Source organism: Poromitra crassiceps (assembly GCF_964638095.1).
Source record: "Poromitra crassiceps genome assembly, chromosome: 10".
NCBI classification, from domain to species: Eukaryota; Metazoa; Chordata; class Actinopteri; order Beryciformes; family Melamphaidae; genus Poromitra; species Poromitra crassiceps.
This window is the reverse complement of record NC_139631.1, coordinates 13,319,487-13,346,986: the sequence shown is the minus strand read 5'-3', so window position 1 is coordinate 13,346,986 and position 27,500 is coordinate 13,319,487. Positions and strand designations below refer to the sequence as shown.

The window sequence follows — 27,500 nt, the reverse complement described above, 5'->3', positions numbered from 1 at the left end:
ATCTCTACCATATACATTTCTGCAGAAAACCATCCACTACGCGATTCATTAAATTTCACGACAAGGTTCACAATAAACAAACTTTCACAAGTCAATTCATCAACACTTTTTTAACTGTTGCTGACAATTTTATCCTCATGAGTGCTATTGATATAAAAGTGTAGCCAGAATACTGAGAGCATCGTAAGCAAACTGTTTTTTACGAGGCTTTGCAGGGTGTGTGTATACCTTGTGTTTACTGGGACCAGGACTACTTTAATACCACTGAAAAACTACTTGGAGTAGAGGGGCACTTTAATAGCGCTGAAAAACAACCTGGAGTAGAGGAGCACTTTCATATTAGCCACACATCACTTACAGGCTGGCCTTCAGTTTATTGTCTGGGAGGAGATGGGGGGGGGGGGTGTAGGAAGAGGCTGAGGCTATAGAGAGAACAATGATATGAAGAATGCATGGCTGGATGGGTGCAGAGATGAAATAAGGACTGAATGACACTAAAGATATTAGGAGAGAAGGAGACAGAACTACATTAATGGTTATAGTTTGCGGACACGCACATGCGCGCACACACATGCACGCGCGCGCACACACACACACACACACACGCACACGCACACACACACACACACACACACACGCGCACACACACACGCACACGCACACGCAGACACATTCTCATCATATTTTCTGTAATTCATCATTTATTCACTATTGTAAAAAATATTATTGTATTCATTCTCTGGTATCTATCTGGTATCCTGATTGAAATACCAACACCCATAGAACACTTTTCAAGCCCCCAAAGATTCAGTGATTCAGTTGTTAGTTACCACCTTGAATTAAAATGCTGCTGTTTTACCAACTTTAGCCAAAACACCATTCTGGCTGGGTGCAAACGAAACAAAGCAAAGACACACAAATTAACTTTAAGAACCTTTAAGAAAATTCCTACCCCCACACTGTTGTCTAAAACCTACAGGTACCACAGGCGTAAGGGCTTATCTGACTTTTATACGAGCTTATAAGAAAATGACAAGCCATATGGGCTAGGAAGGTAATGCCATTTCCACAGAGTGAAGAAGCCAAGCTGTGCTGTATCTGTGACTGTGACAATAATTGATAGAAGTGCTATTCTGGCCCCTCCAGCGACCTGTACAGCTTTGCCATATTCCCCCCAGAAATATCAACTGTGTGGCTCTACTGCAGCGCTGCTCAAATATCAGCCTGGGGGCCACTTGTGGAAAGTGACAGGTCGTCTGCACCCAGAAGACATAACATGAATTACACTTTTATTTGTAAGTTTAATGTCACCAAATGGCCATGATGAGATCCAGGCCGACGCTTGCCTGATGCACATTCCAGCGCCATGTTGTCTCTGTAAATTAGATTATTCTGAAAACACCGCCAACTCTCATAGCATGCCTAACCCGTAAAACCATACTAATAAACCCTAGAAAGTATTATTTCCCCCTAAAATGGGTTTACTGACATTTATCATCTCAGTAGCTAAACTAGATTCATATGCTGCAGCCCCGGCAACAATCACAAACAAAAAGGCACCTCATCTCTCTTGCAATCAAAATGTTACTGTAAATATAACCAATAAGATGCCTGGCTCACAGAGTAGCTCCTTAAACTGCTGCACACTCCTGTTAGTAACCATGGCATAGATCTCCATCTGATGTGTTTTAAAGCTTCTATTCTAAATCTTCATACGAATGCCAACAGACACAGATAGAAATAATATATGCCTGAGTGTGAGAGAGAGAGAGAGAGAGAGAGAGAAAGAGAGGGTTTATTCTCTCACAATCTCAGCTCTTCAAAACAACTTGTCAGTAGCTGTCAGTTTAAATTAGCAGACTGGCCCTTTAGACGGCTGTTTTCTGACTGTGGCAAATGTGCAGTCAGCCTCCATCAGATCCCAGAGCTGCAGCAGCAGCCACACTGAGCACAGTGCAGCTTGAGCCGAGCTGATCCCAGAGCTGCAGCAGCAGCCACACTGAGCACAGTGCAGCTTGAGCCGGGCTGCTGCGTCACAATGGAACAAATACGCTGGGTGAAAATGATGAAGTCGTACGTAAACGCTCGATTTTGTACAGAGACTCGCAACAATGTTGCCCTTTCTCCTTTTTCTCTGCAATGTGTCAAACCAAATCAATTCTTTTTCATCTCTCATAACCACAGGGGATTTGCCGACAGTAGGCATTCTTCAAGTACGCACACACACACACACACATGCACACGCGCGCACACACACAGACACACACCACACACACACACGTGTGCGCGCACAAGCACACACACACACAAGCACACACGCACACAAACACACACACACACACACACACACACACACACACACAGTGGTACTGGGTAATCCTTCGAAGTCACGGGTTCCCTCTCCAATTACACCTCACAATCACCTGCAATTTGGATCTCTATTGATTGTTGTTGGTACATTCGTATATAATCTCCCTTCTCTCCATCGTCTTTGTATTATTTGATTTTATTTATTGCTTTTTCTCTCTCTTTTCTGATCAAGGTGTTCTGTTAAAGACAGAGAGCCCGAGAGGCCAGTCATTGTCATTGTTCAGTCATGTCAAAACTCAGTAAATCTCCTCCTCACTAAAGCCATGAAATAGGGGAGCGAACACCAGTCAATACAAACACAACCCCCAATTAACTCCTAAATAGTGACGTAGAGTGCCACGGACGTCGATCGACGTCAAATGCGTTTTTTGACGGTGGGACGTGGATCAAAGCCTCCTGGATCTCCTGTACAAATATTGTAGCTTTTGGAGGTGTATAACCTATTTTACAGACCCATTAGGTGGCGACAGTGCTCTCCAGATTAGAGGAAGGTCCGGAAAACTGTAGGAAAAACCCCCGTGATCAAAGAGAAACCGCTCATGCTGCAGCCAGAGCCATATAGATGGCTCTGACTGCAGCTTGGCTGCAGCTGATGTTGGCTGCCACCAGCAGTCAATCCGCGCACACAACTGAGCTCCTCTGCCTCTGTCTGTCTGTCTGCATCGTTTCTTCACACGATTAGCCGCCAGAAAGGCAGCACCCGACGCCGAAGGGCCAAACCTTTCCATGCAGTCCGGTTTGCCATTTCCTTGTCGCGCTGGGAGCCGGCGCAAAAAAACGGAGGCTCCGAAAATAGACTGGGTGCGTGTGGGGAGGAGTTTGCAGCTGAGGGGGGGAGAGGGGGGTGGGGCACGCATGCACCACACAACTACACCACGTCACTACATCAGAAAATATTATCTTCAGACTCAGAATGTGCTTGAAATTCTGCATTTCACAAAAGGCGGAATAACTCAGCTTCTAATTTGAAAAGTGTCTTTTTGCTCAAAACAGCCTATCTTCTCCGGCTCATAACTAAAGAACGGAAAATGGGATCAATAAACTTTTTTTTGTAGATGATAGAAGAGAGTCTCGTCGTTCTTTGTGCGTGTTCGGTGTTTACATAGTAATATCACACAATATTCTGTGGGCCTCGAGAAATCACTGAAAACGCTCTGAAACTCTGGCACTGGGAGCGTCCGTTCTCCAAAAGTGGCTGGCACTCAATGAGTTAACTCTGAGTTGCAAGATGCACCAAAGTGCCGGAGTGTCCCAGTCGTTATGATGACTGGGACACCAGAGGAGATGAGTGTCCCAGTCGTTATGATGACTGGGACACCAGAGGAGATGAGTGTCCCAGTCGTTATGATGACTGGGACACCAGAGGAGATGAGTGTCCCAGTCGTTATGATGACTGGGACACCAGAGGAGATGAGTGTCCCAGTCGTTATGATGACTGGGACACCAGAGGAGATGAGGCCGAGTCAAAGATGTCTAATCTATCCCACTGTCCCACTGCAGGGACTGCAAATCTCATCCCCCGTGAAGAACCTCCGCTGCACACTTCATTAACTTGTATAATACAGAATGTCAGCGTGAGGAAAAAAACACAGCAAAGAAAAACAAAACAATTACGTCTCTCCGATAATTTCCTCTCCTCGTAATAACTCTGTCTATTGTTGTTTTGAACCATGGGGAACAGTGTGAGTAAACTGTTGGAAACCGCCCTCCCGAGAGGGCGACAATGTCCCCAAATAATAGGAGGGAAATGGAAACATGGCCTGTCAATTAATTGCTTGTTTGGTTTAATAACAGCCATGATAGGCAATATTCAGTATTGCAACGCTCCACCGGATATGGAGGTATAAACAGACAGGCGTAGTCACTCACACAACTCTGTAAAGCTCACACACACACACACACACACACACACACACACACACACACACACACACACACACACACACACACACACACACACACACACACACACACACACACACAATGGTGGAACAGTGGTAGCGCTGCCAGGCTGACAGCAAGAAGGTCCTGGGTTCGATTCCCGCCTGGGATGCTGTGGCGCTGGGGGCGTGTCCACCCCACGTCTTCGGCGCCTGTGTGGAGTTTGCATGTTCTCCCCGTGCTCCCCTGGGTCTACAACATCAGTGCAACCCCCACTAAAAACATGCAGAAGATCATCGCCTGACCAGCAATGACAGAGACTGAACTTGGTCCCCGGGTGCTGTACTGTGAAAGCTGCCCACTGCTCCTGGCCTGGCCCCCGGAGGAAGGACACGCCCGAATGGGTCAAATTCAGAGACTACATTTCACCTTCAACATGCGTGTGTCATGCGTGTCCCTGCATGGTGTGTTGTTGTGTGACAATAAAGCATGCTTATCCGGTTTACGTTGGAAGTTTTCCATGACACAAATTTCGCTGAACAGTCTCATGAAGACATAAGGTGGCTCCTTCAATACTCTTCTTCTTGAGATGATTGGATGAATCCTGATGAAAGCTAGCATCAATCGCTATTTGGGTAGGCAATCCCTCCGCGGCCTTGAGAGACACTTCATCACCTCTAATTGCTGCAGGGACACGGCGGAGGACTGAACCTGCAGTCTGCTGCTGTGGCGAAAGCAAAACAAAGCAGCAAAAACTAACTACACACAGTGCACTACAGCGATTGGAGTGTAAAATATTCACTTTCCTGGACCTCAGCAAGATACATGTTGCACATGTCTTCCTACTGTAATACTGACTTAGTGTGACATCAACCCCTTGTGATATCTTGAAGAACTGGAGGAACAAACCCGTCTGTGTGGTCGGGCCTGTTGGACAGTCCTTGGATGGAAGACCATCTGGTGTTGGAGGACCAGTAGGAGGTGCTCTTCCCTCTGGTCTCATGAATAATATCCCCATCCCCAATTCCACAGGACAGAGACAGTTGTGTGAGTGAGGTCCTGACTCTGGTTATTAAAGATCGCATCGGATTCGGCCCTCTTCGCAGGAGTAAAGGTGTGACCCCGGTGCCCTGGCTAAATTCCCACACAGGGTGTCTGACCCACTGACACAGCACATTGCAAAAGCACTGTCGTCAGGCAAACGTTAAAGTCCCCATGAAATTAACTCCCATTACTTTTACTTCCTGGAAAACAGTGTATCTTTCACAGTAACCTCTTGCTGTACTAGTCACCATAAATATTCATTTCTAACCAATAAAACCATCTGATTTTTCTTTTACAATTCCACCCTTCCACACACCTCCCATCACCTCCCCCTGACTGATATTCCATTGTTTCATACTTTTGATCCCTCACTGCATTATGCCGCGCCACAACATCCTGTTTCACCCGCAAATTCATTGAATCAAGGAAGTAAACATGGCATTTCATGGGCTCTTGAAAGGATTGACCATTTCTTTTTTTGCTGGTTACAGTAATATACCGGTATAAGAATTTGAATGTGTAATAAACACATACATGACCCTTCCTCAAGTAAAACATACACATTATATCCATGACTATCCTCAGAGGCTGCCGGTGTAACTCCTACCCCTGGGAGAAGAAGTAACTCCTACCTCTGGGAGAAGATGTAACTCCTACCTCTGGGAGGAGATGTAACTCCTACCTCTGGGAGGAGATGTAACTCCTACCTCCTGGAGAAGAAGTAACTCCTACCTCTGGGAGAAGATGTAACTCCTACCTCCTGGAGAAGATGTAACTCCTACCTCTGGGAGGAGATGTAACTCCTACCTCCTGGAGAAGATGTAACTCCTACCTCTGGGAGAAGATGTAACTCCTACCTCTGGGAGAAGATGTAACTCCTACCTCCTGGAGAAGATGTAACTCCTACCCCTGGGAGAAGAAGTAACTCCTACCTCTGGGAGAAGATGTAACTCCTACCTCTGGGAGAAGATGTAACTCCTACCTCTGGGAGAAGATGTAACTCCTACCTCTGGGAGAAGATGTAACTCCTACCTCCTGGAGAAGATGTAACTCCTACCTCTGGGAGAATAAGTAACTCCTACCTCTGGGAGAAGATGTAACTCCTACCTCTGGGAGAAGATGTAACTCCTACCTCTGGGAGAAGATGTAACTCCTACCTCTGGGAGAAGATGTAACTCCTACCTCTGGGAGGAGATGTAACTCCTACCTCCTGGAGAAGATGTAACTCCTACCTCCTGGAGAAGATGTAACTCCTACCTCTGGGAGAATAAGTAACTCCTACCTCTGGGAGAAGATGTAACTCCTACCTCTGGGAGGAGATGTAACTCCTACCTCTGGGAGAAGATGTAACTCCTACCTCTGGGAGGAGATGTAACTCCTACCTCTGGGAGAAGATGTAACTCCTACCTCTGGGAGAAGATGTAACTCCTACCTCTGGGAGGAGATGTAACTCCTACCTCCTGGAGAAGATGTAACTCCTACCTCCTGGAGAAGAAGTAACTCCTACCTCTGGGAGAAGATGTAACTCCTACCTCCTGGAGAATATGTAACTCCTACCTCTGGGAGGAGATGTAACTCCTACCTCCTGGAGAAGATGTAACTCCTACCCCTGGGAGAAGAAGTAACTCCTACCTCTGGGAGAAGATGTAACTCCTACCTCTGGGAGAAGATGTAACTCCTACCTCTGGGAGAAGATGTAACTCCTACCTCTGGGAGAAGATGTAACTCCTACCTCCTGGAGAAGATGTAACTCCTACCTCTGGGAGAAGATGTAACTCCTACCTCCTGGAGAAGATGTAACTCCTACCTCTGGGAGAATAAGTAACTCCTACCTCTGGGAGAAGATGTAACTCCTACCCCTGGGAGAAGAAGTAACTCCTACCTCTGGGAGAAGATGTAACTCCTACCTCTGGGAGAAGATGTAACTCCTACCTCTGGGAGAAGATGTCCCGGTACGGGCTGCCGTGCTGCATAGCGATCCCATATCCACGGTCGGGTGCGGTGTTGCTGACAGTGTAGAAGGAGCAGTCCTCGTCGTTGATGGCTACATACTCCAACACTGCTGCATCCCACACGAAGCCAAAGCGACCGTACTTCACCTAAGAAGAAGACACACATGGACACGCACACAGTGAAACAAGGTGCAGCAGGAAGATGCATCCTCAAGCCACCAAGGATATCCACCAAGGTTGATTTATATATTATAGAGAAATCATAGAGAGTCACAGTATATGTTTACAGTATGTGTACAGTAGGTCACAGTATATGTTTACAGTATGTGTACAGTAGGTCACAGTATATGTTTACAGTATGTGTACAGTAGGTCACAGTATATGTTTACAGTATGTGTACAGTAGGTGAAGGACGCTTTACTAAACACGGATCAATATTTGGGGGTCAGGCGGAATTTTGTTGAAAAGTTGCACAAGAGAAGTTTAGTTGGAGCAACGTTCAGTGTGCCAGTCTTTCTTCGTTCCGAGTTGCTTTGAGCTTTTAACCTGCACCTAGCATAGAGTTTGCTTTGCAGACTCTATTAGTACATACTATCCCCCGCGTCCCCAGCCAATAAAATATTTATTAGGGTCCCTGACATGATTAAGTTTGCCTTGGAGAAGCTCCACCAGCTTTGTCTGAGAGAGGAGGGAAGGCCATGGTTGAGAGACATTTTATTATTAGGAAGTTACTCAGTTGAGATTATCTCCTTGCATAAATGTCTAATTCCTTGTTGTCTCAGCGCAGCAGCTGCATCATGGTAGAGTAAACACAACATGGCTGCTGTGGAGTTGGATGGTCTATGAGGACTAACTCGACATACTGACATGTTTTATGGACATGATCTATCTGTGATTTTTATTTCAACAATTTTGCTTTGTAGCAAGATTTTTTTTACAAGTTTCCTTCTGATCTCCCCCTGATCCCCCCCTCCCATATGAGGCACTAGTGCAGCGACCGTGACACATACATGTACCCTTAATCCGGCTTCCCACCCGCAGACACGGCCAATTGTGCCTGTATGGATGCCCACCCAAGACGGAGGGAACACGGGGGCTCAAACCTGCGACCCTCACGTTGGTAGGCAGGGAATATACCGCTGCACCACCCGGGCGCCTGCGTTTTGTAGCAAGATTATGTTCTTATTCAAAGACAGCAAACTTTATGACGCAGCGGCTTTATGGTTCAATATCCCTTCTGACTGCAGATGTATTGCGTTTATGACTTGGCTCATCGCACTGTGTGTGTGTGTGTGTGTGTGTGTGTGTGTGTGTGTGTGTGTGTGTGTGTGTGTGTGTGCGTGTGCGTGCGTGTGCGTGTGTGTGTGGGTGGGGTGGGTGTGCTGGGGTGTCGAGTGTGTGGGTGTGTTTTATGATGTGCATATGCTTGTCTTGCATGTTTGCGGGCATATAGGTGTGAGTCTACTTTGTGCTGGCCGCTTGTGCTTGAGGCGGATGTGAAGGTTATCATGACTCAAGGTGAACATCACGTCTTGTTTTATAGAAGTTCCCGCGCCTGCTCTCGTTAACAGACACTATAAATCTGCGTTTCCAAAGCAAAATGAAAAGTGCGGAAAAAACAACTTGGCTGTGACATTCACACTCTGACACCTCTTCTGACAATTCACTCGGATAGCCTGGGGCGAGGAAGGCGCTGGGGTAAAACTCTCAACCGCATTCGCCACGTGCACACACACACGCGCACGCACGCACACACACACACACGCACACACACACACGCGCACACACACACACAGACACGCACGCATGCACGCACGCGCACGCACACACACACACACATCCCTCTTACACATTATCTTACACATTATTTTGTACTTGGATATGTCATTAACTTTAATGGAGCTTTATGAAATTTCCAAATCATTCTGTCTTAGGTGTGTGTGCGTGTGTGTGTGTGTGTGTGTGTGTGTGTGTGTGTGTGTGTGTGTGTGCGTGTGTGTGTGTGTGTGTGTGTGTGTGTGTGTGCGTGTGTGTCACCTCATTTGCCCTATATGGGATGACTAATGTCTGAGAACAGACAAGACCCTCTGATTGGGCAATTTCACACTCTGTAGTCCTCTGAATTGTGTGTGTGTGTGTGTGTGTGTGTGTGTGTGTGTGTGTGTGTGTGTGTGTGTGTGTGTGTGTGTGTGTGTGTGTGTGTGTGTGTGTGTGTGTGTGTGTGTGTGTGTGTGCGTGCGTGTGTGCGTGCGTGCGTGCGTGTGGTAATTCACTACAGCTCGTCGGAACGGTTCGTTTTTCTCTTTACAACCCTTAAAAGTGTGGAAAAGGCACTATATTACTTTGCAGAAATAACTGTATGTCTTTCCATTATTGCTTTAGAATTGGAAAGATAAGCTTTTTAAAGGTGAAATCGGCAAAAAATTCAAAAACCACTTACCACTGGGAAGTATTAAGACACCTTGGTGTTGCTAAGCTTGGGTGAATTGGTGCTGGACAGAATTGTTATATATTCAGTCATTTCTGGCTGATGTTGTCTGTCAGACTGGGAACACATGCAGGGCTGAACTAACTCACGATGATACTCCTAAACCTTTATGTCGAATTTGATCTTTTATTGAAAGTAAAAAAAGTAGAGGCGGGGGAAGGTGCTAGCAGGTATTCACTGCCTCCCCCCCATTTTAACTCTCCTCGCAACACGACATTGCTGTCTTTCAGAGGCTGTATCGGGCTCATTTTTAAAGCTAGAGTGAAGATCTTGAGACCATATGAAACTAGAGGACCTAAGGCCTCCATTGGTACCAACCATGTCATGCTGGCTTGTCAGCAAATGGGTGGAATAATGCTCCAAATGTAGGGTACATTTGGGCGAGGGAAAACCTGGCTTAGCCATTTTCAAATTGCCACCTCACAAATTTTTAACTGTCCCCTCAGTCACTTAATCCTGGAGCCGACTCAGCCGAGCGCAGACTATTATAGTCGTCGCCGCCCAGCAGAATAATCTTCACAAACGTGAATCACTTTTATGACTTTTGTTAACCACAGACCTTATTTTATGAATTTAAGTGAAATCCCCAGTCTATAAACCCCATTGACTTTCCCCCGTAAGATCCAGGAAGTCCGAGACTTCCGCCTTCCGCCTACAAAAATACATCAACCCTGCGGTACTCTATTTGCCACTCAAAGCATGCTTTAAAATGTACTTGAATGCATCTTATTCTGTATTTGTCTTCATCTTCTCTTTTTCTATTTTTAATCTACTTAGCTCTTATACTAGCGGACTACATAGGTTGTGGTCCGATAATCTGGAGCAGCTGATCGCCCCGAGACCTCGGGTTCAAAGAACAGCAGTGAGCGTGAGAGAGAGCGAGAGGAGGAGATTATATGCCTTTTATCTGTCGTCACGGCGACCGTAAGGTCACCCGCAAACAAGATGGATGACCTGGGAATATCAGCAGATGCAGCTTAATTTGCTTCACAGGATACATCTACAAGCTGGCAACGGGCCAGACTCCAGTTAAGGTCTTATTCAGGTTAAGCTGTTTACACGCACCTTTGATAGCCGGCGATTGAGTTAGCCCCGTTGCCATGATGAATAAACCAGTTCACAAATCAAATGGTCCTCCAGCAAAAAGTCAGAAAAGATGCTGCCATCAGCTGCCTCCTGTTTGACTGAGGTTATTTAAAATACAGAGGAAAGAAATTATGAGCCCAATAATATTTGTCATAATAAATACTGCCTGCTGGCATGTTGTTTGTTGACAATGAAATGTTTACTTACCCTTTAATTCACCTCCTCCAAAATCACCAATAAAATATAATATGGTTAAGAAATATAAAATTTATCCAGTACACCAAGGTTCATATTGCACTGGAGCATTCCATTTTTCTGGGGGTACAGTATCTGAAAGCAGTCTTTCCTAGATCAGAATCAAATGTACCATAACACTCTGTGAGTCTGAGTTTGTGCAGACCCCCACGCTGGGCTGATGTCTTGCTGATGCTCATTTCTGATGAAATGCAAGACGACGCGGGAGAACAAGACACTTGTGTGTTGTGTTGTATGCAAATGATGAAGGTGCAGGCAGCAATCTAATGCATCTGGTGTGCATCTGCAGACTCAGAGTGTGGTCTCAGGAGTCTATGGAGGCTCTGCAGGAATGTTAAGATGGTGAAGAGCTCTCCCATTGCATCACATAAATCAACCTGCACTATGTGTGGATGCTACAGTATGATTCCCACAGACACTGTGGACCGAGTTCAATCAGAATCAGAATCAGAATCACTTTTATTGCCACAGTATGCAAGTTACATACGAGGAATTTGTCTTATTGTCTGTATGCAGTGTAGCGGTCACATCAATATACAGAGATAAGAAGTAGGAAAGATAACTAAAGACAATCACAAAGTTGCAAGTGCAATCAAATCAAGTAAATATATACAATATGTACATGACAACCCCCTTTTTCAACACGTTTGACAAGGGCACCCCAATTTGGGCTATAGACCACTTTTGTGTTTGCAAACAAGAATTACGTACTTTCGTGGGCGGAGCCGAACTGGTTGCAGAAAGTGAACCGTACTCAGTGTGGGGATGGTCTAGGACAGGGGTGGGCAACTATTTTTCATGGGGGGCCACATGAGATATCATCAAAGGATGAAAATAAATGGCCAAAGAGGCAGTGCCAGACATCGTCATATACATCATATATTTTTTTTTTTACTTTACAGGAATCTCTACAGCTTGTTTCCTACTTGCAGAAAGTATTGAAGGCAAGAGTTGAATTGTATTTGACAACAGCGCTGCTGCCATTTTGGCCTGGGAAAAAAGCCTCAATGGCCAATGGGGCAACAGTAGAGAACCATGACAGCCAATCAGAGGTGTCTCTTTCAGGCCAAAATGGCAGATTTGCTGTGCGCCGATGTTGCAATGGAACAACCTATTAGCCATCTGTTCCTATCAATATAAGTTTTCTGCAACCACTGACGTAACCCTGTGACGTCCACTCCAAATTGGTCTATAAGCAGCCAACCCCTCCCCCCTGCACTCACCTCTTCCCTCCCCTCCCCTCCCCACTATGGCTGACTAGACACCACACTCCAATCCCACTCTGCTGCTCGTTGCATTGCTACTCTCTAGACTGATCTATATGACATTTGCTTTCACAGTTTCTGCTCTATACATATTGCTGTACATTCCTCTGCGAGTCGGCACACACCCAGGGACACATTTCATGCACTGTATGCATGGTGCCTCCGTCCGTCAATAGATTCTGATAATGATAGTGACACCAATGTACTTTCTTTCCATGCTGCATACTTTATCTGTACATATCGTACCTCAAGGTGGACAGCTAGCAAGGCCTATGTCTGAATGGGCACATTCCCTATTATGGTATCTCTGGAAAATTGAATATATGGTTAAGACAGATAGTTCTACATTACAACACACATCTACACATCTAGACACACATGCATGCAAGCATGCACACACACACACACACACACACACACACACACACACACACACACACACACACACACACAGCCTCTCTTCCTCTGTTCCATTTCCAGGGTTGTGACTCTAATTTTGCCAAGGTAATTATCGAGAGCTATTTTCCTCAGTCACACCGACACTGGTACCAAACACACTCGCACGCGCACACGCACGCACACACACACACACACGCAGACACGCACACACGCACACACACACACAAACACACAGGCACACACACACACACACACACACACACACACACTTCTCCGTCCTCTTCTTTCCTTCCTTCCTACAATCACTCACTCACCACTGCTTAATTTCCATCTCTCCTTCCCGCGGAGGAGACAAATGGGTCTAGTGCTGCTGCTGTTTCATTGTTTATCTACTCTGCCTCTTGTTTATGGGCTCTAAAGGGTGTCTGTTATGGCCGAGTCATTTTGATAAAGACATAATTCCACTGATCTATGATCCGTCAACATATTTGTCGCAGCTTGGATCTGTGTTTCCAGAGATCGGAGCAGGAAAGAGGACAGACAGACAAATAGTCCCAGAATTATTGTAGTGAAACATCGACTGGTTTGTGACTGGAATATTAAAATGTATGACCGCACTGACAATGTTATGATACTCTATTATGCCGATCTAGATCAGAACCAGATCAGGCAGGGAGTGTAGTGGCATTAAACAAATAATAATGAAAGTCAGATAATCCCCGTGGGGAATCTGCGCCATTGCAATGACAAAAATACAGCAGGAAAATAGAAAAGAAACTATCAAATCTAGCAAATGATTATCTAAACAATACTGTACACAAGCAACAATTTCAATACTGGAACCTGTAGGCTAATAGATAAGTTGGATGAGCCTAACATTAAATCAAATTAATTAAATAGGTAATACCAGGCACTTACACTAAAATAAAACTATAACAGCAAATCTAGAGGTTTTGTAAGTGGTTTAAATGGAAAGGGAAGCAGATTTATTGGCTTAAGTTCATTGGCAGGTCATTTAGAAACCCAGGGAAAAGTCTGATGACTTCAGTTTAGACTTTGGAACATCCCAAAGGTTCCTGGCGAAGAACACAGGCTACAGCTCAGAAATCCAGTCAGAGGCCAGACCAGGACGCGCCTAATTGATCAATGTTTAATGAAACCCAGTCTAAAACTAATATTGGCTTGAAGGTGGTGTGTTCTTGTCTTGTCCTTTAGCTCCACTTAAAACTTCAAAACTTTGCTGGTGCATTCTGCTGAAAATGTGATGAGAGCCTCTGGCCAAGGAGATAAAGAGCTGTAGTAGTATAAAATAAAATACAATAAAATCATAAAGATACTGGCATCAAAGACTTTTTCCACATAACCAATCGATGAAAAGTGAGTTAATTTAGCTAATGTTCCCACTTGGAAAAAGCAACACTGAACAACCGTCTTGAACCTTTCTCCAACACCTACAGTATACCAGCACTAACTTTTCATGAGCAGAGTTGTTCACTTAGACTTGCTTTGGCATCAGACAAACATTTTCAAGATTAGGTCAATTCCTTCATCTGGTGATCTAGACCAGAGCACCATGAGTACATGAGTAAATCTAGACCAGAGCACCATGAGTACATGAGTAAATGTAGACCAGAGCACCATGAGTACATGAGTAAATCTAGACCAGAGCACCATGAGTACATGAGTAAATCTAGACCAGAGCACCATGAGTACATGAGTAAATCTAGACCAGAGCACCATGAGTACATGAGTAAATGTAGACCAGAGCACCATGAGTACATGAGTAAATCTAGACCAGAGCACCATGAGTACATGAGTAAATCTAGACCAGAGCACCATGAGTACATGAGTAAATCTAGACCAGAGCACCATGAGTACATGAGTAAATGTAGACCAGAGCACCATGAGTACATGAGTAAATCTAGACCAGAGCACCATGAGCAAATCACTGCTTCAGTAAAGAAACGCCTGTTCTCATGTGGCATGCACTCTGACATGTGATGCGCTCTCGCTGTAGACGATGAGATGTTATGTTTATATATTGGGACAAACTGTAGTTTTCTTATATTTGTGCAGTGAGGCTAAAGATGGTAGAGATTGATTTGAGTTGGTACTGCATGGGCCCACACCCACACACACACACACACACACACACACACACACACACACACACACACACACACACACACACACACACACACACACACACACGCACACACTTGCTACAAGCTATCTCCACAGGGCCCTCACTCTCTCTGCATATGTCTGCATATGTTTTCATGCATCATTTCGTCTGGCTTTGATTTTGTCTGATTTAGCAAATGAGAGCGAGTTACAGAGTCAGTGGTGGGGTGGATGAGAGAGAGAGAGAATTGAGAGAAAGGGAGAGAGAGAGAGAGACCCAATGCGATCCCGTCCAACTCAACACATCAACTCTTCTAAGTATCACGGCACAAATACAAGTACAAATCTACTGTTACAGTAGATCCGTCTGTGCTAGGTGCTTTCCTGTAGATATGTATGTAGTAGATCAGTATGTGCTAGGTGCTTCCAGTAGATATGTGTGTAGTAAATCAGTCTGTGCTAGGTGCTTCCTGTAGATATGTGTGTAGTAAATCAGTATGTGCTAGGTGGCTTCCTGTAGATATGTGTGTAGTAAATCAGTATGTGCTAGGTGCTTCCTGTAGATATGTGTATAGTAGATTAGTATGTGCTAGGTGCTTCCAGTAGATATGTGTGTAGTAGATCAGTCTGTGCTAGGTGCTTCCAGTAGATATGTGTGTAGTAGATCAGTCTGTGCTAGGTGCTTCCAGTAGATATGTGTGTAGTAGATCAGTCTGTGCTAGGTGCTTCCAGTAGATATGTGTGTAGTAAATCAGTCTGTGCTAGGTGGCTTCCTGTAGATATGTGTGTAGTAGATCAGTCTGTGCTAGGTGCTTTCCTGTAGATATGTGTGTAGTAGATCAGTCTGTGCTAGGTGCTTCCAGTAGATATGTGTGTAGTAGATCAGTCTGTGCTAGGTGCTTCCAGTAGATATGTGTGTAGTAGATCAGTCTGTGCTAGGTGCTTCCAGTAGATATGTGTGTAGTAGATCAGTATGTGCTAGGGGGCTTCCTGTAGATATGTGAATCAGAATCAGAATCAGATATCATTTATTCACCATTATGTTATGTAACATATAGGAACTTGCTTTGGCATTAAAGTGCATTAATATTTTTTCGCATAAAAGGGACAAGTGCAAAACAAAACAAATACAGTGGAACAACAGGACAAAGAAAGTGCAATTTCTGGTGATCAGACAGGTATGGGCAGTGCAAGCTTAGATTAGAGTTCAGGCCAGAGGCAGCTTCCCTTGGGGGGGGGGGGGGGGGGGCAGGGGGATACCTGACTGATTTACGAGACGTGCTGCTGAGGGGAAAAAGCTGAGTCTGTGGCGGTTTTTCAGAGTCACTGGCAGGCGAAGCCGCCTACCGTGGGGAAGCATGGTGAAGAGGTCGTGACCCGGGTGGGATGGGTCGGCCATGATCTTTCTGGCCCTCTTCAAGGCCCTGGTGTCATGTAGGGACTCGAGGGAGGGGAGGGGGCAGCCGATCACCTTCTCCGCCGATCGTATCACCCGCTGCAGCTTGGTCTTGTCCTTGACCGTAGCCGCAGGAAACCAGGTGATGATGGAGAAGGTGAGGATGGACTCAATGATGGAGGTGTAAAGCTGAGTCAACATAGTCCTCGGCAGCCGGAACTTCCTCAGCTGCCGGAGGAAGAACATCGTCTTCCGGGCCTTCTTCATGAGAGCGTCGATGTTCAGCTCCCACTTCAGGTCCCGGGAGATCGTCATGCCAAGGAAGCGGCAAGACTCAACAGAGGCCACTGGGGTGCCTCCCAAGTTGAGCGGGGGGGGAGGGGCTGCCTTCCACCTGAAATCGACTACCATCTCCACTGTTTTGAGAGCATTAAGGGCCAGGTTGTTGTGGTTACACCAGCTCTCTAGCCGCGTGATCTCCCTCCTGTAGGCGGACTCATCCCCATTGGAGATGAGGCCTACCAAGGTGGAATCGTCTGCAAACTTCAGGAGCTTGATCGACGAGTGGAGGGAGATGCAGCTGTTGGTGTACAGGGAGAATAGTAGGGCGGACAGAATGCAGCCCTGCGGGGAGCCAGTGCTGATGAACTTTAGGAGGGAGATGAATTTTCCTAGCTTCACCCGCTGTGACCTGTTGGTCAGGAAGTCTGTGATCCACCTGCGGGTAGAGGCCGGCACCCGCAGCAGGGACAGCTGGCATTCTAGAATGTGTGGTAGGATCGTGTTGAAGGCCGAGCCGAAGTCCACAAACAGGATCCTGGCTTAGGTGCCTGCAGTGTCCAGGTGTTGCAGGACGAAGTGCAGAGCCATGTTCACGACGTCGTCCATGGATCTGTTGGCTCGGTACGCGAACTGCAGGGGGTCTAGTAGAGGGTCTGTGATGGACTTCAGGTGGGCGAGGACAAGGCACTCAAAGACCTTCATGACGACAGACGTCAAGGTGATAGGTCTGTAGCTTTAAGGCCTGTGACCTTGGCCTTTTTGGGGACGGGGATGATGGTCGAGGCCTTGAAGCACGCTGGGACCCGACACAGTTCCAGTGAGGTGTTAAAGATGTTGGTGAACACCGGGGACAGCTGGTCGGCGCAGTGCTTCAAGGTGGCAGGTGTGACGGAGTCTGATCCGGCCGCCTTCCGGGGGTTTTGGCTAGGTGCTTCCTGTAGATATGTGTGTAGTAGATCGGTCTGTGCTAGGTGCTTCCTGTAGATATGTGTGTAGTAGATCGGTCTGTGCTAGGTGCTTCCTGTAGATTATAGGTGCATGGAAATAAATCGAGGCACAGGAAAGAGAGCCGGCATCAATATGTGGGGGAGGTTATTTCAGGAAAGTTCCTCTAAATACACACAGTGATTTGGGTTCTGACTCTGAGGCAGATTTTATATCTACTGTGTGCTAAAACCTGGAGACTCAGACTTACACCCAAATTTTCTCTGGTGCTATTCTGTGCCCTGACTGGTTTAGTTCAATAATTAATTTGCTAATCTGTTTAGCTTAGCCTATATTTCTGCTGTTTGTGTCTTTTCCTCTCTCATCTGTTGTGCTATGTGATTTAAATTGAGTAGCCTTGCCTTTTCTGGCACGACTTGGTCGGACTCAGGCTCAGTAGGCTATTGTATGTGATGATCTCGGATCGGTTTGGCGGGTTTGAATTTTCAGGTCTGTTGAGATGAGAGCTCTACCTACGTTATTGAATACCAGCTTGGTTTTGTCAGTTGTTGTCTACTTTGTAACTTGTTGTGGTGTATGGTCTCTTGTGGTGTATGGTCTGCTGGCTATAAGCTATATATTTTGGCATTGTGTGTGCCGTGGTACAAGTTGCAACATAGCTGGGAATTGACAGGGATATACTATCTTTTCTGGTATAATTATTTTTGTCAATTAAAAAATTACAATCTTGCTAGGCTGACGTTTGATTTGAAGTTGTTTCTTTTCTTTTATCTTCCATTTCTTTTTCCTTGTTTAGTCTTTTAAGATGACGTATCTTGATCTGTATCGAGTTTATCTGGACGTCAACAAGACAACGCAACAAAACAAAACAAAACATTGGCTTAAATTTCAGAAACAATGCTAGCTGAAGCGACGTGATAAGGCTTCGCAAAAGATGAAATGCAACATCTGTATTTTGTCAAATGGAAGGCGGCACAGGTGCGATACTATTCTGCAGCTAATGGAAGGCGGCACAGGTGCGATACTATTCCGCGGCTTTACTTGTCATTTCTCTGAGATGAATGAACAACCATTTTGCCAGTCCCAAGAACAACCACAACAAATGGAGAAACTCTCACATGATGAAAGCCTGGCACACAGGTGGCAATAGTCCCTCCTGAGGCGCTCTGTCTCGCATGCTTGCTCTAGTGGCAACAGTCGCCACCATCCCCCTGCGACGCAATATGACAACTTCCTCAATCCCTCTCCTCCCTTTGTTTTCATCCTGTTGTTTAATTACCCTCAGCTGTCATCAGTCCTCTTTGTTTCTCCAGGAAAGGAGAAAAGAAAACAGAAATTAATCGCCTATCGCCACGCCGTATGCAAATCTTTGCTCAGACCCCGTTAAGCCGATGAGAGACGCGATAGTGGAGGGGACGAGTAATTGGAGACAGATGTTGGCGAGACGGATCATCCAAGACGGATCAGCGAGCCAGAACTAAGATGCCATCCTTAATAAGATCTGGCAGCAAACTGATTATTTCTCGCTGTTTCCTTTTGATCTTCCCCTTTGTTCAATGGTATTTTTCATAATGAATTCTTATGTTCCATTTGCTCGCCTTTGAAAAGAATGAAGAATCATATCATGCCTTTCTTCCCCCTCCCTGATATGTGTTCTCTTGCACTTGTTTTCAGAATCAGTTTTTCCACACACAGCTGATGCCTGTGCAGAACAGCAATATGGGTTCATCCACTTCTAGAGTGTCTGCCCCTTTTTTCTCTGTTAACATTCAGTGCGTTTACAGTACATGCAGTTTACAATAATAAACTGTTTATTATGGGATTTCAAGAGTCACCTGATTGTCAAGTGGTTGTGTAAATGCACTCAGTGTTGCTGAGCAACAGTTGGACCAACACAGTCCATGATGAAGACAACACAACGCTTTTGGAGTAACTGGTTACATGCATTCAGATGATTGTGTTCTGCTTCATACAACCTGAAATACTGGTTAATCATAGTGACAGATGATGATAATGGTTACACATTGTATGATAATAAAATGACTGATTGTTTAACTTCAGATCCTAAACAACTGAATGTCTCCCAGGATCTCTGAAAGAAAAGGACTAATTTATCCTCACTACAGTTAGATTCCTATATTTTCATATGAAATGATGTCACTTCTGCTATTTTGCGCTTATGCACAACTTTTAGCTAGTGACTCCCTGTCTAGTCTACAAACGAATGTTTTGACTGGTATTTACTTTATGTATTTTTTTTTTTCATGTATCAAATGTAGTGTTTATAGTGAAAACTCTGTGAACCAAAGCCCCCTCACAGGACAATACAATTTCAGCTGAATCCATGCTGACCGAGGGATTCAAATGATGCACAGTGCATCTGATGAACACTGCTGCTGAACCACAGGTGTGCAAACAAATGGGCATTTCAATAAAGCTGGACAATAATGGACTCCTCCTGTGGCTGAAATCCAGCCACAGCTAGTCGCCATGAGACAGTTGCCGCCAAACACACCTGCGGTGAAGTCATTCATCTGTGTGATGATGTGCATCCAGCAACAGAAGCAGAAGAGCCAGGTGCATATTGAACTGTGAAGAAGGCTGAATGAATATCAACCCAGGAAGGTGGCAGGCTTTATGAACATGTTTGATTAAAATACATGTCTAGTGGATAGTCAAGAACAATGTGCCACAGGTGTATTATTATACATTATACAACATGCAGTTCAGACCAAGCAATCTGATTGGTCAAGGACCGTTCTCAAATGAGCATAACAGCACACCTATCGTTCAATTGAGAACGGCCTCATCACTAAAATAAACTAACTAATAACTTGGCCATACAAAATAAAACAAACTGTAGTGTATTCATTTGATGTAGAATGCATAGGGCATGTAACTGGTTCGTTAAACTCGCATTCCATGAAAAACGTGTAAAGTGGGTTCTCCTGGAACCCACTCTCTTGGCGCCAGAAGAACACAGTCGATTTGGGGGCGGAACATGCCAGGATTGGCCAATGCCAACTCCAGTGCCCAGAACTGTCAAATCAAATCGTCGACATTCGACAGACACGCTATGACCCGCCCTCTTTCATCTCAGACAGGCAGTATTCTCAGTCTGATACGTTACCGTCCCTCTCCTCCTTTAAAACACCTGTGTGGAAACCAGCAGCGCCAGCTTGTTTGTTTCTCTCTTCTTCCAACCATTCGTCAATAGTAAGTCCGCCAAATAAATTAAAATTAACAACAAAACAATCCATTTTGCATCAACGCTGTAAGCTAGATGCTGGTTTCTGCACAGGTGTACAGTTAACTAATGTGATGAGCATATCGGCTGGCTGACATCTGGCTGACTCAGAGGGGACTATTTATTGTCTCGGACTAACACTCGGCAAAAAGTTTGTTATTTTGAGAGCAAATTGCCCCAAAATATGAACACCTTTTGTTTATATCTTGTATTTTGTTGGTTAAGGTTGTATAATCGCAATATTACAGTCGAGGGTGTGCTTTACCGTGGTTATTGGCACTTCAGTGACGCGTACGGACCTCGCTCCTGCGCCTCGCTCCTGCCGCATCACTGTCGTGCCACTAATGACAGTAAAGCACACCCTCTCGTGTAATATTGCTTAAATATCCACATGTAAAATGATTTCAAAACACGTTTCTTGGCAGAGGAGTCAAGACACAGACACAAGACACATCATTAAACAGCACACTGAGGTGCATGGGGAAGGCATTGTATCTCCAGCATTTCAAATGGATAAAGCCTTAAAGCACCTCTCCTACTTTGATTCAGTAATCTACCTCACCACCCTCGAAGGGGCGGAATAAATCTTACAAACAAACATTGATGTTTTATTCAGAGCGGTTAGATGCCCAGTGTGAAAAGTTTCTCTTTTCCTTGAGTTGGTGAAGGTGGTGTGTATACATATTGCATGAGAAAGAGAGAGAGAGAGAGAGAGAGAGAGAGAGAGAGAGAGAGAGGAGATGAAGCAGAGACCATATCAAACTTTTCCTGTCTGACCCCAATCAGCAGTCCGTGACCTATCGTCTGGGCCCTGACCCAAGCTTCTGCTTTCTTGGTCAAATTAAACAAACTGACACACAGCAAAAAGTGTTGAAATGCCAAGGTCAGCAAGGATATGTGAAATTAACATTTATATTTTGCATTTAGCCACGTTGTTTCTTTGATCTCTGAAGTATTTGGCACAAAGAAAGAAAGAAAGAAACATCTGCACAGCAGGGTTGCCAAGCAGAGAAGGCTATGTGAATTAGAGACATATTGAAGGGGAGAGAGAGAGAGAGAGAGAGAGAGAGAGAGAGAGAGAGAGACATAAAGAGAAATGACATAGTCCCATGACAGACAGGCAGTGACAGAATGAGACAGATGTAGAGTCAAGAAAAAACAAACAAATTGCAGATGAGAGTGAGAGAACAGGATCGGTTGATCATGTCCGTCTCTCTCTCAGGAAGCTAGGAGTCTAAGTTAAGAAGCTTTGTCTACCGATAATTCACACCGACGACGCGCATTTCATCAATAAACCCATTACAGTACTTACACATGGTAAACTCTGCATTATTAATACTTTTTGACCTCCAGAGCATAAAAACACATGTCAAGTACAGTAAGTATTCACAACTCTTTCTGCATGCAACTTATAATGTCCAAGTCCTGGGTTAGTGTGAAATTCAGTTACAACAGAACGTGGTCCAGACAGAGACGTCCCCATCTCTGCCTCTGTGATTGCAGCATGTCATGGGTCAGGGTCCATCCCTGCTGTCTGCACATTGCCACTGAAAGATCTTTGTCTGCCATGTTTTCTCTGTACAGTCGTCGCTGTGGTGCTGTGAAAAATCCATCACTCCAAATCAAATTTGAGGAGAGGCCTATCTCCTCCATGAATGCCAAAGTGAATTTCTGCAATGATTTGAACCAACTTCCCTGTGGGTCTCTAGCAACACAGACAGAGCCACAGATTCACCTCCTACCATAGCCTCATCCCTGACATCCTCCAACATCTAACCTGAAACTAACCCTTTAGTCACCCAGCCACCGTGGCTTGTGGATTCCGGACGCCCACCCCATGAGCAGCCAGATGACCTTTTCCACAACAATCTCCTCTACTTCCTCCTGGGGGCATTTCCAGGCGCTCCTACCTTCCTGCCTCTGCCCCGGGGGGTCTCCTCTCACTCGGTCATGCCCGGTATTACTGACCTGTTCACAGTCAGTGTCAGAAAGAGTGAGACCAGCAGCCACCCTGTGGTGAAACCTGGTATTACTGACCTCTTCACAGTGTCACAGCGAGTGAGACCAGCAGCCACCCTGTGGTGAAACCTGGTATTACTGACCTCTCCACAGTGTCACAGCGAGTGAGACCAGCAGCCACCCTGTGGTGAAACCTGGTATTACTGACCTCTCCACAGTGTCACAGAGAGTGAGACCAGCAGCCACCCTGTGGTGAAACCTGATGTTGGCAGCTTGAATCCACAATCTCAATCTTTCAGTCACTCCCCAACGCTCGTGAGCACAGCTGAGGGTCAGAACGAAGATCGATCGGGAAATCAAGAGCGCCGCTTTGTCGCTCAGTCCTTTCTTAACCGCCGCAGTCTGATGATTGCTGCAGTCACTGCACCTGACTGGTGGTGAATCTCATGATTCCTGTTGCCCTCACTTTGGGAATAAGACCCCAAAATACCTGACATCATCCACTTGTGGTAAATGATCAGCTCCCGCCTGCGTCACACCCGGCTCCTAAACTGCCTCCAATGAACTCTCCGTACTGGGATTCAGGACAGGGAGCAGAATGCCTTTAGCTCATTGGATTTCTTAGCTGCCAAAGTAGTTTTTAGAATGCAAAGGGACGACTCAACACAGGTTGCAGTGTAGCTCACACCACTGCGGAGCTGCCAGCTCTCCTCAATTAGGTTTCAGTGACAAGTTCCAGTGCCAAACGGTCCAAGCGGCGTGTCGGAGGCCTTTCCACACCACCAAGGAACATGTGCTATGGGGGCTAAACCTGATGATGTGGGCCCATCCAAATGGCAGCTTTTGTCTTGAAGCCTTCAGCTCCAGCATGTTAACACGTTGAGTGCCAAGGACGAGATATCTCGGCTTACATAATCCAACCGTTGAGTGCCAAGGACGAGATATCTCGGCTTACATAATTTTTTTTTTTTTTTTTTTTTATGTTTTTTTTATGTTTTTTTTCCCGATTTTTTATCCCATTTTTATCCCCCGTTTAGTGCTCATTTGAATTACTCAATCCTGGTTGCTACTCCATCCTCTGCCGATCTGGGGAGAGCCGAGACTGATTCCATGCATCCTCCGAGACATGGGCAGTCAAGTCAGCCGCTTCTTTTCACCTGCCCGAGGAAGCTTCACCAGTAGGACATAGCACGTGGGAGGTTCACGCTATTCCAACCAGTTCCCCTCCCTCTGAACAGGCGCCCTTAACGATCAGAGGAGGAACCATATAAGCAACCAGGATGTTGCATGTTTTTGTGAAGGGGGTTCCTATATGAAGGAGACCCCCGGGAGGCACGGGGAGAACATGCAAACTCCACACAGAAAGGCCATTTTGCCGACCCCCACCCGGGTGGTGGGCACTCGAGGACATGCGGACGGGCACGCATTCCTTCAGTGTTCACATCGGCCCAGGTGGGAATCGAACCCACGACCTTCGAGCTGTGAGGCGATAGTGCTTACCACTGCACCACCGTACCTCCCAAAAAAAAAAAAAAAAAAAAAAAAAAAAAAATTTGACGGTGGGACATCGATCAACCCCTTTTACGTCTCCTATACCACTATTGGAGGAAGAGAATGTGTATAATCTATTTTACCGACCACTAAGTGGCGACAGTGCCCTCCAGACAGAGAGAAAGCCGAGCAAAAAACAGCCACGGGTCCGCGGGAGAAAGCCATTCTAATTTTCAAGGAAATAGCTGGGCGAAAACTCTTTCGATTTCACACACACACACACACACGCGCGCACACACACACCCTCGAGTACCTTTGCGCATAAATAAGACCAGAATCGCAAAAGCTTCTTCAAAGCTCTCAGCCGACACCTCAAGAAACGAACGAGCCCGTTTTACAGTAATCCAAACTGCCTGAGAGCGCCAGCAGGAGCCAGCAGCAGCAGCACAGACGGAGGGAGGAGTTTGGAGACACACACACACACACACACACACACACACACACACACACACACACACACACACACACAATACAGTATACAGACTTGCCCAAGGGCACCCATAATCACAGGCACGTGAGGTGGTTCTAAAAATCCATTTATCTCAAAACTCTCTGAAAATCTCTGAAACCATGCTGTACTCAACGGCTAATATCTACATAACTACTAACTCTACAAACTAACTCTTTTAGACAGAGAAAGCACACATTCTATTAGTTCTTTTTAGATGATTGGTGTTCACGAAGTCTTAACAGAAAAGAATCCTTGGCTCTTATAAAATGAGCCAGAATCCTCAAAAAAAAACCTGGCACAACTTACCTACAGCATTGAAAAAACGGCTGGCACTCAATGTGTTAATATATCAGTAGAGTATTAAACAAAATGACTTGCATATGGTAAGATGGCCCACATACAATTTGATTTGGAGGGCTTTTAATTGGAACAGTGGGAAGGAAATAGTTATGAAGGCAAGAGTAGAAAGCGATCCACTCAGACAGACTCTTTGGCAGACAGATTTAGGTGGATGAGTGCTCTAGCACCATATTCCCTAGGGTAATTAGATAGAGTGAGGTATTTTCCACAGCTGCAATTTATCTGACGATAATTTGAATTTTGCGGGGAATATCCAGAATTACTGTTGAAAATGAATGAATGTCAATGAGCCTGAGATAGAAGATCTGTTATGAGAGAGAAAAGCACCTGAGCACCTGTGATCACTATCAGTTAGCAAGCTGACTGATAACCATCAGTTAGCACGCGGACTGACAAGTAAGTTGTGCCAATACTTTGCTACTGCTCAGTTAATTGGAGTGGTTTTTCCCACATTCACACATAATTAACAAACAGCTGGCACTTCCTGATATGAATGTTCCACATCATATGGTCCCACTGGTGCTAGGAATTTGTCTACATTTGGAAGCATCTGCTATTGTGGTGCTGCTTGACTGTTCCTTATTTTCTACTCCTAGTCCCTGCCACCCAAAAGTGGACCGCGTGGAACCTAGCAGTCACTCTCCCGATATGTGAACACCGTGACGCTGTGTGAGGTACTTCCTCATCCTGTCAACATGAAGGTCTGACAGAACGAAAGTCAACATCAGACACTAGATTAGCCAGCGTTGTTTCAGTGATGACTGTGGATGAGAGAAGCTGCCCCAGAGCTCAGCTCATACTTGGTGTGAATGCCAATAGGCTTGTGGCAGATTACAGTCTGCCCTTGCAGACTTTGAGGTACACTCTGAGATGCTGCAGATGCATGTCTTGCTGTGAGACTGGGAATGAGTTTGTCATTGCTGTGTGTGTGTGTGTGTGTGTGTGTGTGTGTGTGTGTGTGTGTGTGTGTGTGTGTGTGTGTGTGTGTGTGTGTGTGTGTGTGTGCGTGCGTGCGTGCGTGCGTGCGTGCGTGCGCTTTGAATTCTCCCCAAGAGATGGGACCACACCAGAAGTTATTCCAGGCTCAGTGTACAACTGCAGCCGTGCCTCTTCTTCTTCGTTTTCATAGATCGTAACTACGCTCAGGTGTGCTCCATCAGTAGCTAACAGAGGGAGCTCTCCATGGTGCTGAACCTGTGTTCACTCATTTTGCCCACTAATAATTAGCCATTTCTGCCCATTAGTCGGCATTAATTATCTAATTAAAAAATCTGGCCCTGTCACAGTCTGCTCGGGACCCCTGCTGGTACCCGTGACAAATATGAATGCTGTCAAACCAACGGTGTCCAAGGAAAAGGAAACAGAGACAGAGACAGATAGATAGACAGACAGATAGACAGACAGACAGATAGATAGATAGACGGATAGACGGATAGATAGATAGACGGATAGACGGATAGACAGATAGATAGATATATAGACAGACAGATAGGTAGATAGATAGACAGATAGATGCATAGACGGATAGACAGATAGATAGATAAATAGATAGATATATAGACAGACAGACAGATAGATAGATAGATAGATAGATGGGAATAAGGAATGCATATTGACAAAGACCTCAGAATGAATCATCTCCCCTTCTTTCCTTTTCCTGTGTTGTCTAACTTTTAACCTCTGACTCTCTTCCTTCACTGCCACTCTCCACCTCTCTCCACCACTTCACTGCCACTCTCCACCTCTCTCCACCACTTCCCCTTCTCTCTCACTCCAACCCCCCCTCTCTCTCTCCCCTATAGCTCTCGGGCCTGTGATGCATGGTTGTCCATGTTTTCCAAAAGTCCATTAGTCCCTGGCACCCAGCCACCTCCTCTCCCATGGACAGAGATAAAGACGCAGAGCATGGCTGCCCAGCAAGCCGCATGGAAATGACGAGACAGCAGGGAGAGAGAGAGACAGAGAGAGAGAGAGAGAGAGAGAGACAGAGAGGGGGAGGAGGGAGAGGGAGGAGGGAGAGGGAGGAGGGAGGGGAACAGAGAGGATGGATGTGAGTAACACCTTCATGCTGGCCAGAAGCCCGAGAGACGAGAGGGAGAACAGAGGAAGACGGAGAGGGGGAAGAAGCGAGGGAGGAGTGTGACAGAGAAGGAGAGGCTTCTATTGAGAAAGAAAGTGGCGAGGAAAGAGGGAGAGAATAGAGAGGGGGAGGAAAGAAAAGACAACAAGGAGGCCAAGGAGGAGAGGGAGAGGAGAGGATGAGAAATGGAGCGGGCAGAGGGGGAGGCGAGGATAAGGAGGTGGGGTCAATTGTAACCAGATATCCCTCCGCCCGAGCCATTTATATCACTTTTTCACATCTCTCCACCTCCCACTCATTTATCTACAGCCCAATTGAACTTACACCACCACCCCCCAAAAAAGGAGGGGAGTTACAGTGATTCA

The 27,500-nt window shown here is 45.8% G+C and overlaps 1 protein-coding gene across 1 annotated transcript in view; it reads right to left on the bottom strand.

Annotated features, from left to right (window-relative positions):
• Positions 1-27,500, bottom strand: part of grid2 (glutamate receptor, ionotropic, delta 2) — a gene marked incomplete at both ends in the record, with an annotated part of 702,436 nt that overhangs the window by 32,893 nt on the left and 642,043 nt on the right. The window contains one exon of the mRNA XM_083643819.1: positions 7,228-7,394. Coding sequence (XP_083499945.1) covers positions 7,228-7,394 — 167 coding nt within the window. The remainder of the gene's footprint in view (positions 1-7,227; positions 7,395-27,500) is intronic.